This window comes from Palaemon carinicauda, chromosome 37, assembly GCF_036898095.1.
Source record: "Palaemon carinicauda isolate YSFRI2023 chromosome 37, ASM3689809v2, whole genome shotgun sequence".
Classification (NCBI taxonomy): domain Eukaryota; kingdom Metazoa; phylum Arthropoda; class Malacostraca; order Decapoda; family Palaemonidae; genus Palaemon; species Palaemon carinicauda.
In genome coordinates this window covers 65,277,579-65,291,007 of record NC_090761.1, presented here as the reverse complement: position 1 = coordinate 65,291,007, position 13,429 = coordinate 65,277,579, and the positions used below count along the sequence as shown (strand labels likewise).

The window sequence follows — 13,429 nt, the reverse complement described above, 5'->3', positions numbered from 1 at the left end:
ACGGTCGTTTGGGATCTCTGAACATAGTCTATTGATAAACAGAAAAGTCTGCCTCATAGTTTAATTTCTTCCAGTCTTACAGTCTCTCTTGGAACGTCTTAGAAGTCAGTTGGTCGGTGTACACCAGGAGTGATATTACTTGGCTAAATTTGTCATCATTAATATGGCAAGCTAAAGCCCTAGCCGCCAAGGATGGTTCCTGGACTTGGACGACGGAATGGCAGCCAGCTCAATAACTCCCTTTTGTTGAGCGACGTATAGTCCCTTCCATCACGGGACTTTAGAATTTCACTTTAGCGGATCGGGATTAATGATGATGTAAGTGCAATGAGTTATACAAGCTCAGGTACTGTCCGATCATTAGTTTAAAGTCTTTTACGTATCATCTTTGATCCCCCATCGTGCTAAATCACAGTAGAAGACCTGAGAATATTTAACATCAAATTTGTCATTTTACTTCAACCCGATTCCCATTCTTTTCCTTAGTGCTATCCGACAAAAATCTTTAGATTTCTCTTTCGTTTTCACGTAATTTATCAAATAGAAAGGGATGTCAAATAGTTATGTTTTTCATCGTAATTATATAGGTTTTTTAATGCACCTATTTTTGTGTTGCCAGGGCCTTTTATTTCAATTGATAAATAATGGTCATTGGGAGGAGGAAGTTTGCTTCCCTCACTTTGTGACGAGTTCCTTCTCAAGACGGAATGCAGTGACTCAACTTTTTTTCACGCCATTCCTTTAAAATAACTACAGTTCAGTATTTCTCTATTCATATTTAGATAATTATCACTTATGAATAGTTAACTATCTTGAATGACATTTTATTTATTTTTGAGTGTAATTTGAGGCCTAAAATAGTTTTAACTTACGATTGTTCCATACATTAATTTTATCAAATGGATTACAAGATGATTACTGTACTCCAACATGTGCTGGAAGCTCTGGCTGGCAGACTGCTGACTACAAGTGATTCAAGGAAGGCTTCTCTTTGATTACTTTGCAGATCCTGTCCTTTCGTCAGAACATCACAAATTTTAATTAATTTGTATTTTTCCTAACAGTACTTACCTTAAACTACTTTCTTAGGAGTATCTGGGATCTCCTCCCAACCGACCAGAATTTTGTGTAGTTTACCCTACTTCCGTTTTCTATGCGGGGTAACCTCTGGGGGAGTGATACGCGCCCAGAGACGACCCAGGGTCAGAGAGCATGCTTGCTCAGGTCTCGATCCTCAGTAAGTCTTTGGCAGATAGGTTTCTACTAAGTCCTGTAAGGCACTCAGGGTAGGATGGGCTGGCCATAACCCGAAAGTAGTTCGAGGTAAGTACTGTTAGGAAAAATACAAATTACTTAAAATTTGATTTGTTCCAACATGGAGTACTTACCTCGAACTACTTTCTTAGGAGATTTATACCTTAGGAGGTGGGAGTGTCCCACAGGACCTAGAGACCATGATGAGGAGAGAAAAGGGGAACCTAGATAGGAGGCTAGGTTCTGCTGACCCTCCAAGAGAAAACACAAGAAATAGGGAAAACTACCCAAAAAACTATCTTAGTGTCTAAGTAACTCACCTCTGTAAAAATCCTTGGAGACGTATTCATTCACTGACGACGTATCCCATGGAAGTTAAAGGATTTTAGGGTCATTTCAGGGAAGGTAATAAGGGAACAGAGGGGGGTAAGGAAGGAACCTGTGTCTCTTGGACTTACTGCCCGTGGTTTCCCTGGGGCTACACCTTTAAATCTTTTGAAGCGCTGAAATGACGGGACCGAGAGAGAATCCGTCCAGGGACCTCCTCGAACACTCCTTCAAGTAGTGAGCTGTGAAGGTTGATTGACTAGCCTAAGTACCTGCCCTCAGGATTTGGCCAACTGCCATGTTCTTCTCAAAGGCCAACGAAGTACTAAGCCCTCCGATGTCGTGGGGTCTAGGCTTACCCGGAAGAGGAACCCCTACACTACTGTAGGCTCTCATGATCACCTGCCGTAGCCAGAAGGAGATCGTATTTTTGGAGATTGGTTTCTTTACTAATCCTGAAGAGACGAACAGACTCTTGATTTCGGGACGAAGTCTGGCTGTCCTCTCCGAGTACTTCCGTACAGCTCTGACACGGCACAGCCGCAAGTCCCTCGGGTTGTCCGAACGGGGGATTGCCGGCACCGAGAATCCTTCAAACTTGGGGTCCCAGACTGCTGGGTTCTGGGTCTTGGCCACGAAGGATGGTACGAACCTGAAGGTAGCTTCACGCCAACCCTTCGAGTGTGACACCTCGTATGAAAGTCCATGAAGCTCCCCTGACCGTTTTGCTGGTGCCAACGCTAACAGAAAAACTGTCTTGAGGGTGAGCTCTTTGTCCAAGATGTGCTTTAGGGGTTCGAAGGGAGGTTCTGACAGCATCTTCAGGACTCTAGCCACATCCCACTGGGGTACCCTAACTGCCTGAGGTGATAGTGCATGTAGTTTAAGAGAACCCCCATATTTCACCCTCAAGGATTGAAATTCTCTTTCCAAGCGGTAACCATTTCTCCCCCCCTCATTTCTTTGCTGGAGTCCTCTCTTTTACTCCCATACTAGACAAGAGAGACTGACGTTTCCAGAGAATAAACAGAACCAACCAATTTGGTTCTAGGGGACTTCCTACCCATCAATTAGTATCTCCCTAGTCTAATGGACGTAAGGTTAGTACAAGTGTAAAAACAAATCAATTTAAAAATAATTTAAACTTTTCAGCATTATGCAAAATAATTCCTTCAAAGTTGAACTTTCCACCACAACCAAGGTCAAAAGTGTAGTCTTTGACAGGTGGGTGGGCGGAGCTACTTGCCCTCGCTCACCACCTGTTGTTAACTACCTCATTAATGATTTTAAGACACTCCCTATTTCAGTGGACTAAAATTTTATAACTATGAAAAATAAAAGTTAAAATTATATTTCTTCTGCAATCTTTTGTAGGCCTTCTTTCAGTTGTTTCCACCAACCAAATGTTTGGTGCTGTTGGTGCTGATGTTCTTGGTATATCTTTTGACACCTCTTTTCATTAGTTACTTTACCCGTTTCATTTTTCACCTTTTTTCTTTTTCACAGCCAAGTAAGCTTACAACAATTGATGTTGCTTAAAGCAAGTCTGGGTATCGCAGCCCCATCCTTTTCTTTGTTGATTATACTACTACTACTACTACTACTACTACTACTACTACTACTACTACTATCTGGCTGAGTGTTGGCTACTTCTACTACTAGTACCACAACTAATTTGAAATCAGGATACTACTACTATTCTTAGCACCTGCTTGAAAGGTTGGCTGCTGCTACTACTACTACTACTGTACAACTACTACTACTACTGTTTTGCTAAGAGTACGTTAGTTAAATGCAGGCAATACCTATCCTATAAGAACCAAAAATTTCATAGGATGTGCTATCTTAATATTCGACGTAAGAATTTCCCCTATTTATCCCATTTATAAATTATATAGATCACTTATTGCAATTTGGTTGTATATTTACTACAATACCAATAAAATCTTTTTCAATGAATCAGGAATATGTTTATTTTTGCATTCTTTGTACTTCTTGTTTCGTTATTTGCCAACATCTTATTGAATATATAGTTTTAATTACTATATTTCTAATAAAATCCTGTATGATCCCATGGGGATTTCATGTCTTCTGGAATGGTGAGAAGAATAAAGCATAACAATATCTTTGGCATTCTAAATTAGTGCCATGATGAATCTAAGATGAAGTCAGAGATATCTGAAAGTGAAACATTCCTTGAATGTAATCAGCCCATTAAATAAGAATGTTCTAATCAGAGGGTATTTTTTGGATTCCTACCATATCGAGTGGAAACACAACTAATCATATTACAAGCAGTAACAGGGTTGGGGCGATTGTTCAGTCTTTAACCTTAATACTACAATGGATTTAATCTTTTTATACTCCAGTACTATCACCAGATCCCCTTCAAAGGTCCAGCCAATAAATACTTTGATTTGACTAAAAATGCATCTCGAGTAAAGTAAAGTTATGTTCAGAAAATAAGATTGGAATAGAGTGGTCTAAAAATTCTTGGTCAAGCAGATGTTACCTTGAAGGCTCTAAATTGCTAAATACGCTCAAGGGATAGACATGTCGACTTCTATTCCAGGAAACTACTAGGTAACTCTGTGATTTTGACAAACAACTGGCTTACATTTATGGTAACATCAGTTGCGTTCCCTCAAAATACGTTCAAGTGATAAAAAATTATAAGTTGATTGATTATTAGGTATTATCTGGCATTGTAACAAATTATAAGTTGAGAAATTAAGGAGAGAATAATCAATCTCCACGCATCCCTCTAAATATCAAAAGAACTTCCATTTCCTTAATAACTACATAGGCTGGAATAATAAATCTCTATAGAATTATCACAGAACTTTAATATGGATACGTACTACATGTGTGTTTATGCTAAACTTAATTCTTACAGTCTTATTGAAGACTTAAATTAATCATTTCTAAAGTAATATATTTATACAGTTGTCTATTATTGCTATAATTACTGAACAGAATTTACCTGAATAACAGAAACAAAATACTAAATAAATATTTCAAGTTCTTTAGTTAATTCAATACTACAATTGTTACTGTATTATACTCTAAAATCTACTTCACCCTTCATCTTGATGATTACTAATACTGTACAGTGAAATACTTAAATGTTAAAAGTTTTGTGGAAGCAATGTCAAAACAAAGAGTTTACTAACTCAAGCTGTTCAGATGCAATAAAGTACAGTATCGCAATGGAAATGTTATATAGTATTTAACCAGCCCAACACTTTATAATAACGTATCCCAAAAATTATTTAAAAGTCCCGGGCTTTTAGTATTTTCAAGATCTTAAAATAGGAATTGCTTTTAGTATTTCCAAGATCAAATAGAAATTGCATTATAGAATTTTCCAAAATCTTAAAACAGAAATTGTATTATACTGTAGTATTTTCAAGATCTTAGAATTGGAATTACATTTTAGTATTTTCCAGATCTTAAAACAGGAATAGCATATTTGTATTTCAATACTTTTAAGTGGCAATTGCACAGATTTTTTTAGATAGAATATATAATAGAGAAAGCTATTAATTTAAAATCTTACAACTTTTCCTCAGTAATGAGATAAGCTGCACATCCTATTGTTCTTTGCTTGTCAAATGATAAAATTAAAGACATATGTTTACAATTTCATATTTTTAGTGAAATGATTTGAATCTTATCATCCTCCTAAAAAAAAAACTAAAACATTGGTAGCAAAGAACTACCACCAAAGAAACAATTGCCAGAATACCTTCTTTTGACCTTGAGAAATATTATACACTCAAGTTCTTTACCAAACCCAGAAGAACATTAATTGCCTTTGCTACCCCATCATGGACCTCATGGAACTGTCCCTCATACATAAATGCTGGAGTGGTTACAACCTGGTTGGCTTCGTCTATGTGCACTTCATCCACACCCTGTTGAAAGAATAAATTCAATTTCAAATGATTAAGAACTAAACTGTTTAATAAGGATGAAAATATTCATCAAAGGCAATACTAAAATGCATAAAAATCAGTATCAAGTGCCCATACACTACCCATGCAGTGTTCACAAGCTTTTTACCCTATTTTGTTTTGCATTAGCTCACAAACCCAACTAGCTGTTCAGAGCCTAACTCTTCCACTTTCCCAGCAGCACTTGGAAAAGCATCATCTCATGCTGGCAACTTTGGAACACTTTTTTGTGCAGTTCGGACCACATATTCCTTGTCAAGCTATGATCGCCATAGTTTATCATAAAGACATTTTGTGCAGTATCGTGACAATGACCTCCAAAATGAGACAATTATATGGACAACATTACATTTAGTTGAAATGAAAAAAGAAAGTATAACGTAGCATTAATAAGGCTGCCGTGCAGCTGACCTGCCAAACTGTATAATTGTACTAAAACATACAATTCCTTACTAAAGAGGAGATACAAATCATTTGACGTAGTTAAACGGGTGCCGACAATAACGAACCAACGGCAATGCGTTCTAAACATTGAAACGTTTTTGCTTATCTGGATTGATAAAAAGCAGTTAGCAGGCAATATGATTACCACAAACGTTCAAATGGAAGCTCTGCAAAATTTTGTAGAAACACATCACCCAGATAAGGCTCCAGCACATTTTCATGCCATTTTATTTTAAAGAAAAAAAACCAGTTGTCTCTAGGTAGGTTCCTTGTCAAAACTAAAACTCAAATGTGTATAAATAAACATGACTAAGTGTCCATAAAGCGTAAAATAAATTATTCAAATAGCAATTGAAAGTATAGATTTTGAAGATCTGATTGCAAAAAAGATGGACAAAGTTATGACAAATTTCATATAGTATGCAAACATACTACTTGAACAACAGTATGTACCATAAAAATATCCAGAATACGGATAACAAATCTAATAGATAATAAGTATTTGTCCAACAGTTCAAGATGCTGGGGACAATGGAGATGAATAATATTCAAAACATAGCAAACCACAATTCAAAAATCTCCTCAAGATAGAGAGGTCTCAAAAAATAATGAGACATGAGTATTGGTATGAGATGAATTTTTTCCATACCAAAAAGAGTAGTTTATCTAAAGAAAGAAATATTTATTAAATAAATCATTAAAAAAAATTATACTCTCAAAACCCCATTGTCAACCATTTAAACAGAATCATCATCAGCCATCACCAGGGACATAACTGGTTTCAAGGTCTCTTTATGATAAAATACTGTCCAAATAATTAATCTTGAAATTTGGTACCCTATTACCTTATTTGTTTTTCATTTGTTTGGTGTCGACTATCCCCCCTTTTGCCACAATACTGCATGTGTACTTTATATATGTTATAAAACCTAGCTAAAATAACAACCTTTATGATATCTGATCCAAAAATATTAAATACTTGATATTTTGTAACTTCACATAACAGTGATTTAAAAATAGAACCCTCTTTAAATAGCATACCTTTTCAACAGCTGTGGCCCCAAGGGATTTTGCTGCTTCAATTGAACCTGCATATGGCCATTTCCCTGAACCATCATCTGAAAACAAAAATTTACTTAAAAATTACAAATTCGTAGATAATTTGTATTTTTCCTAACGATACAAACCTTAGCTATTTACATGGGGTAATTACTTCGGCTTAGCTGAATGACGAGCCATAAAGTTTAAACGAGGGTTTCCTACCCCACCGCTAGTTAGCAGGGGGGTAGGGAGGGGTAGCTAGCTACCCCTCCCCCTCACACACACCGGTGAATTAGCTCACTTTACTTAGAGGTAGGACTTATCTTGGGGGACAGGGCTGGCAGGCACATTACTGTAAATAGCTAAGGTTTGTATCGTTAGGAAAAATACAAATTATCTACGAATTTGTCATTTGTTCCGTAACTGAATACAAACTACGCGATTTACATGGGATGACTTAACCCTTAGGAAGGGAGGTAAGTCCCCTGCCATACTGGCTTTGGCTTGCCCGGGGGCCCCGAACCTGAGTTCATAGGGCAACTCAAGGGTTGGGGCCCCTGCGCCTCGCAGGCAGCCGAGAGACTGCTGCGGCCTACGTAAGATGTGTGTGAAGGTGAGCGGTGACACGTCCTAGGAAGTTGACCTGGAGTTCTTTAGACGGAAATCTAGGCTAGGACTTACCCAATACCACCTCATCAGGGTATGGGGACATGACAGTATTACAACTTAATACTAGGAACACAAGGAAGCATGGCTTACCTGCAGAGGTTCGAGGTCAGCTGTGCAAAGGACCCAGGATGCTGTTTTTCTCCAAGGGAGGAGAGGATGAAGAAAAGAAAAGGGCCAGACAGATCTTTTCATTCACACAGATTAAAACCGGGTAACGATGCCCTCAACCTTCTGCTACTTGTCCAATTAGGATCCTGCCTGAGGTTAGACCAGCTGTTGTGCAGCCACCACAGGGCCAATAGAGAATGTATCGAGCCTCCTGTGTGTCACGTCTTGCAAGTAGTGGGCCGTGAAGGTGGTCTGATGCTTCCACACCCCAGCTTACAGGACCTGCGTCACCGAAAAGTTCTTCTTGAAGGCCAGGGACGTAGCTACGCCCCTGACATCATGCGCTCTAGGGCGCCTGATGGAGAAGGGTCAGAACTCAGGGCCAGATGGATTACCTTGCAGATCCAGGCCGAAATGGTATTCCTGGTGACCCTTCTCTTCGTTTCCCTGGTGCTAACAAACAAAGCTCGCACCCAGGGGCGGACTGCCACTGCTCTTTTAAGATACAACTTCAGACACCTGACTGGGCACAGTAGGAGATGGTCTGGGTCATCTGTTACAGAACGAAGACTCGAAACCCGGAAGGAGTCGAACCTAGGGTCCGGCACTCCCGGGTTCTGAGTCTTAGCAACAAACTCGGGGACGAAGCTGAACGTTACCTCCCCCCATCCCCTTGAATGGGCGACGTCGTAGGAAAGACCATGAAGTTTGCTGACTCGCTTGGCCGAGGCCAAGGCAAGCAGGAACACCGTCTACCAGGTAAGGTGGCGATCAGAAGCCTGGAGTAATGGTTCGTAGGGAGGCCTCTTAAGAGACCTGAGGACTCGAACCACGTTCCAAGGAGGAGGTCTCACTTACGACTGAGGGCAGGTAAGTTCATAACTCCGTATGAGAAGAGACAGTTCCAGCGTGGAGGAAATGTCCATTCCTTTGAGCCTGAAGGCAAGACTTAAGGCTGAGTGATAGCCTTTCACTGCTGAGACTGAAAGGCGCATTTCTTCCCGCAGATACACAAGGAACTCCGCTATTGCTAGTAAAGTGGCACCGAGGGGAGAGATACCCCTTCCACGACACCAACCACAGAAATCTCGCCACTTCGCCTGGTAGACTCCTGCGGATGACCTGCGCAGGTGGCAGGACATCCTTTCCGCAACTTGTTGCGAAAATCCTCTCTCTGTGAGGAGATGCTGGATAGTCTCCAGGCGTGAAGCCGAAGCGAAGCTACGGCTTTGTGGAAGATGTTGGAGTGTGGTTGTTTGAGTAGCTCGTGACGTGGAGGGAGCTCCCTCGGGATCTCCGAGAGGAGCTGCAGAAGGTCCGGAAACCACTCTGCGTGATGCCACAGCGGAGCTATCAAGGTCATCGAGAGATTGACCGATGTTCTGGTCTTGTTGAGGACCCTCCTCCTCAGACAGAACGGGGGAAAGGCGTACACGTCGATGTTGTCCCACCGTTGTTGGAATGCATCTTGTTAGAGGGCCTTGGGGTCCGGGACTGGGGAGCAGTAAAGCGGAAGCTTGTTGTTCAACGCCGTAGCAAACAGGTCCACTGTCGGGGAACCCCACAAAGTCAGGACTTTGTTGGCTATCTGAAGATCCAAAGACCACTCGGTACTCACTATCTGCGTCGCTCTGCTCAGACTGTCAGCGAGCACATTCCTCTTGCCTGGAATGAAGCGAGCCGTAAGTGATATCGAGTGGACTTCGGACCATCTCAAGATCTCTACTGCAAGATGGGATAGCTGTTCGGAAAAGGTACCTCCCTGCTTATTGATGTAAGCCACGACCATGGTGTTGTCGCTCATCACCACCACCGAGTGGCCCGCCAGGACTTGGTGGAACTTCTGAAAAGTCAGGAAAACGGCCTTCATCTCTAGCAGGTTTATGTGAAGGTACTTTTCTGATTCTGACCACAAGCCTGAGATCCTGTGGTTCAGAACGTGGGCCTCCCACCCTTTGTTTGATGAGTCCGAAAACAGCATCAAATCCGGGGAAGGGACGAGAAGATCCACTCCCTTTCGCAGGTTCTCGTCCGCCACACACCCCTCGAGATCCGCTCGTTCCGCAGATCCCATGGGGATCAGGATGTCCGGGGAATCGAGTCCTTGACTCCACCGAGACTTTAGTTGCCACTGAAGGGATCTTATTCTGAGGCGACTGTTGGGAACGAGATGGGTCAGAGAGGAGAGGTGGCCGAGGAGACGAAGCCACGATTGGGCTGGGAGTTCTTCCCGACTGAGGAAAGGCTTCGCAACCTTCCTCAGCCTTGCTATCCTTTCGTCTGATGGGAAGGCTTTGTGGAGATTGGTGTCTATGATCATGCCTAGATATACAAGTCTCTGAGAGGGCTGCAGAGAGGACTTCGAGGTTTACCATGATCCCCAGATCCCGGCAAACCTCGACTAGCCTGTCTCGGTGGCGAAGGAGGGACGCCTCCGAGTCTGCCAGGATCAGCCAGTCGTCCAGATAACGAAGAAGACGGATGCCGATCCTGTGACCCCATGAAGAGATGATGGTGAAGACTCTGGTGAACACCTGAGGAGCTGTGGAGAGACCGAAACACAGCACCTTGAACTGGTAGATCTTGTTGTCTAGGCAAAATCTCAGGTACTTCCTTGAAGACGGATGGATTCATCCCTTAAGAGGGCAAAGCTGCACTGGCCCTAGGGGGTTTCTGAGTGCCATAGACGCGATCCAGAACCGTGTCCTTCCCCTCACGAGGAGGAACCTCAGGGTCTGGGATCCCATTAAGATTCCTCATGAGGGTCAGGACTTGCCAGAACGCATGTTCTGACTCCTGGTGCTCTCCTCCTAACGGACTTGCAGCGAAGTCTCCCGTCCCCAGGGGCTCTTCCTGGGGGGACACGTGGGTCTCCTCGACGGCCCTAGGTTGTTCCTGCCTGATCCTAGCTAACGATTTGGGAATCGTCTTAGTCCTTAGGCTCCCTCCTGGGCGGGATGCAGGACTCTAGAAGCGAAGGAGGCAAGTCCTTCTCCACCTCGGGACGAGGCGACCTCTCGGGAAGAGGAGGAACCTCCTCCATTGGTGCGATGGGGGAGTATTTCTGCTGACCGACTCATCTGAGGAGGGGTACTCCTCCTCCGCAGGGGAGGGCGAGGTCTGAGGGGGAGTAGGAGCCTTGCGTAAGGATCTGCGCGGGGACAGCCTAGGCCTCTGAGGAGGATCCATGGGAGAGACTCCTATCTTCCTCTTCAGGGGGGAGGAAGCTGCCGCTGGCTCACGACCCGAATCAGCGAGGGCTGGCTTAATCGCCTGCACTAGAGCTCTGAGAAGGGTGTCGAACCAGGTCTGCTGACTGACAGCGGCGCTGTCTGACATTCCCTCTGGAGGGAAGGGGATCGAGGGATCCCTAGGAGGAGTCGACAAACGAGGGTTTGCCTGCAGGGCTGAACAAGAAGAATCCCTAGACCTGTCCGGGGAGCGCGTTGGTCTGCACTTGAGGGGAGGGGAGAGCGACAAGGAAGAATCCGCCTGACGGCGATCGCGCTGGGGCTCGTGTATCGGGCCCGGAGCAGGGTCGCACGTGGATGGGTAGCGCGATGCTGGAAAATCGCATGCGTGCGCACCCACGTGGGCGCGAGGGCCCGCAGGTGGAAGGTTGGGAGCGATGGCGTTGTGGCGCGCCGGCGACAGAGCGGGCGCGGGGGCGCACAGCAGCTTGAGCTGGAACCTGGTCGTGAGAGCGCGTAGGCGATGGTGTGGGTGTGCGGCGATCAGGAGCTGGAACAGGAGGAGGCCGAACGCGCGGGCGCGCAGCGACCTGGTGAGGTTCCGAAGGCCGCGAGATAACGGGGGCGCCCGAGCGCGTTTCCGGGAGAACCGGCCGAGGGCGCGATAGCGCTGGAGCAGGGTCGCGAGCAGCCTGGGGGCGAGAGGTTTGGCGTCGGTCGGGGAGGACCGGTCTACACGCCTGTGGGTGCGCTAGTTGTGCTGGCGATCGTGGGCGCGCATAGGACACATCAGGAACAGGTCGCACCAGGGTTTGCGGCTATGGAGGTCCCGCGGTGAGAGCCGCGTGAGGGCGCTCTGGAGTTAGTTGGGCAACCGTTGTTGTCTTAAATATGGGCACAGGGCGTGCAGCAGGAACAGGGCACGATATTGGAGCGTCGCACGCGATCGTGTCTGCAGCAGACTCGCGTGGCTCCAGAGGCGGCCGTGAGCGCCCGTGCGCTGACTTGGCAACCTCTGGGGCGACGCGCTGAGTCGCCGCGACGCGTGGTCGCGTTGGAGAGCGCGTGGACGCTGGTGCAGGAACTGCGCGTGGACGCTGGTGCAGGAACTGCACGCGGACGAGCATCGCGAACCTCCATTGTATCGCGAACCTCCCTCGAATCGCGAGCCTCCCTAGGTGGGCACGATGGGTCCAAGGCAACCCATGGGCGTGTTGGAGTGCGCGTGAGCGCTGAAGCTTGAATCGCGCTGGGACGCGTATCGTGTCTATCCCCCGAGGGGCACGAAGAGTCCGCGGGAACCTGAGGGCGCCTGTGCACCAACTCAGGAACCTCCTGGACCGCGCGCGATGAAGCAGGAACTGGGGGGCGCCGAGACGCTGGAGGGCGCGTGGGCGCAGGAGGCCACTGGAGCATTGGTGGACGCGTAGGCGCCATATCAGGAACTGGCCACGTGTGCGCAGGTGAGCGCGGCGGCGCTATATCAGGAGCAGGGCGCGTCTGGGCAGTTGGGCGCTTGCGCGCTACTTCAGGAACAGCTGTAGGGCGACGGGGCGCCGATGGGCGTGGGCGCGTAGGGGAACCCTGGCGCGAAGCAGGAACAGAGGCGCGAACGCCTACGGTGAGCGCCGAGGCGCTATGTCAGGAACATCAGGAACGACAGCAGGAGGGTGCGCAGGCGGAGCCTTACGCTTAGGGGCGAGAGGCACAGTTTCGCGCTCAAGTCCCTGAGACCCCGAAGAGCCTGGAGACTGCGCAGTGGCAGTTTCAGGAGGCGCATAAAGCGCATCAGCAGCTTTGGATGTTGAAGGTCTGGGCGACAGTTCACCTTGTCCCGAAGGACGACCATCCTCCGAAGGGGATCGCGAACGATCCCCGGAGAGGTCTAGGTTGGTAGCAGGCAGGACAGGAGAGCGGCGAGTCGTCTCCTCCGCAGAGGACTGTGGTGACGACGAGCCGAAGAGGCGCCTCCTAACCCCTTTAAAGGGGGAAGGAAGGCCTCTACGGCGAAGGGGAGGACGAGCCTTCCGCCTTGTACGCCCACGAGGGGCCGTGGGATCAGCAGGCTGACCAACAATGGGCCTCCGAAGAGGCGTCTCTACCAGAAAACTCCCCTGAGAGGGAGTCTCAACGGAAGAAGAGACCGTAGGACTAAGCTCCGCCCTCGAAGTATTTTCGGAGGGGGGAGACAGCCTTCCGCTACGGCAGCCACAGGAACGGGTGTTTGGCCAGACCCACGGGATGTTTCCGAAACAACAACGTCAACCACAGACAGAGGATCTATCTCCGCTGAAGTTGACGATTGTTCGGCGGCCGCACCCCGTTTGATCATGTCAAACAGGACTTCCTTGGAGGGCGAACCCTGCAGCCCCAAGGAAGCCCAAAGCTGAAAAAGATCATTATTAGAAATAAACACCTCCTCCGAGGGGGGAGGGGCAG

At 46.3% G+C, this 13,429-nt stretch overlaps 1 protein-coding gene across 1 annotated transcript in view; it reads right to left on the bottom strand.

The window, feature by feature from the left end:
• Positions 1-4,407: 4,407 nt before the first annotated feature.
• LOC137629740 (glutamine amidotransferase-like class 1 domain-containing protein 3, mitochondrial) overlaps positions 4,408-13,429 on the bottom strand; it is a 40,023-nt gene continuing 31,001 nt past the window's right edge. The window contains exons 5-6 of the mRNA XM_068361334.1: positions 7,023-7,099; positions 4,408-5,498 (exon numbers count right to left, since the gene is read on the bottom strand). Of these exons, the coding sequence (XP_068217435.1) occupies positions 5,352-5,498; positions 7,023-7,099 (224 nt within the window). The 3' untranslated portion in view covers positions 4,408-5,351. The remainder of the gene's footprint in view (positions 5,499-7,022; positions 7,100-13,429) is intronic.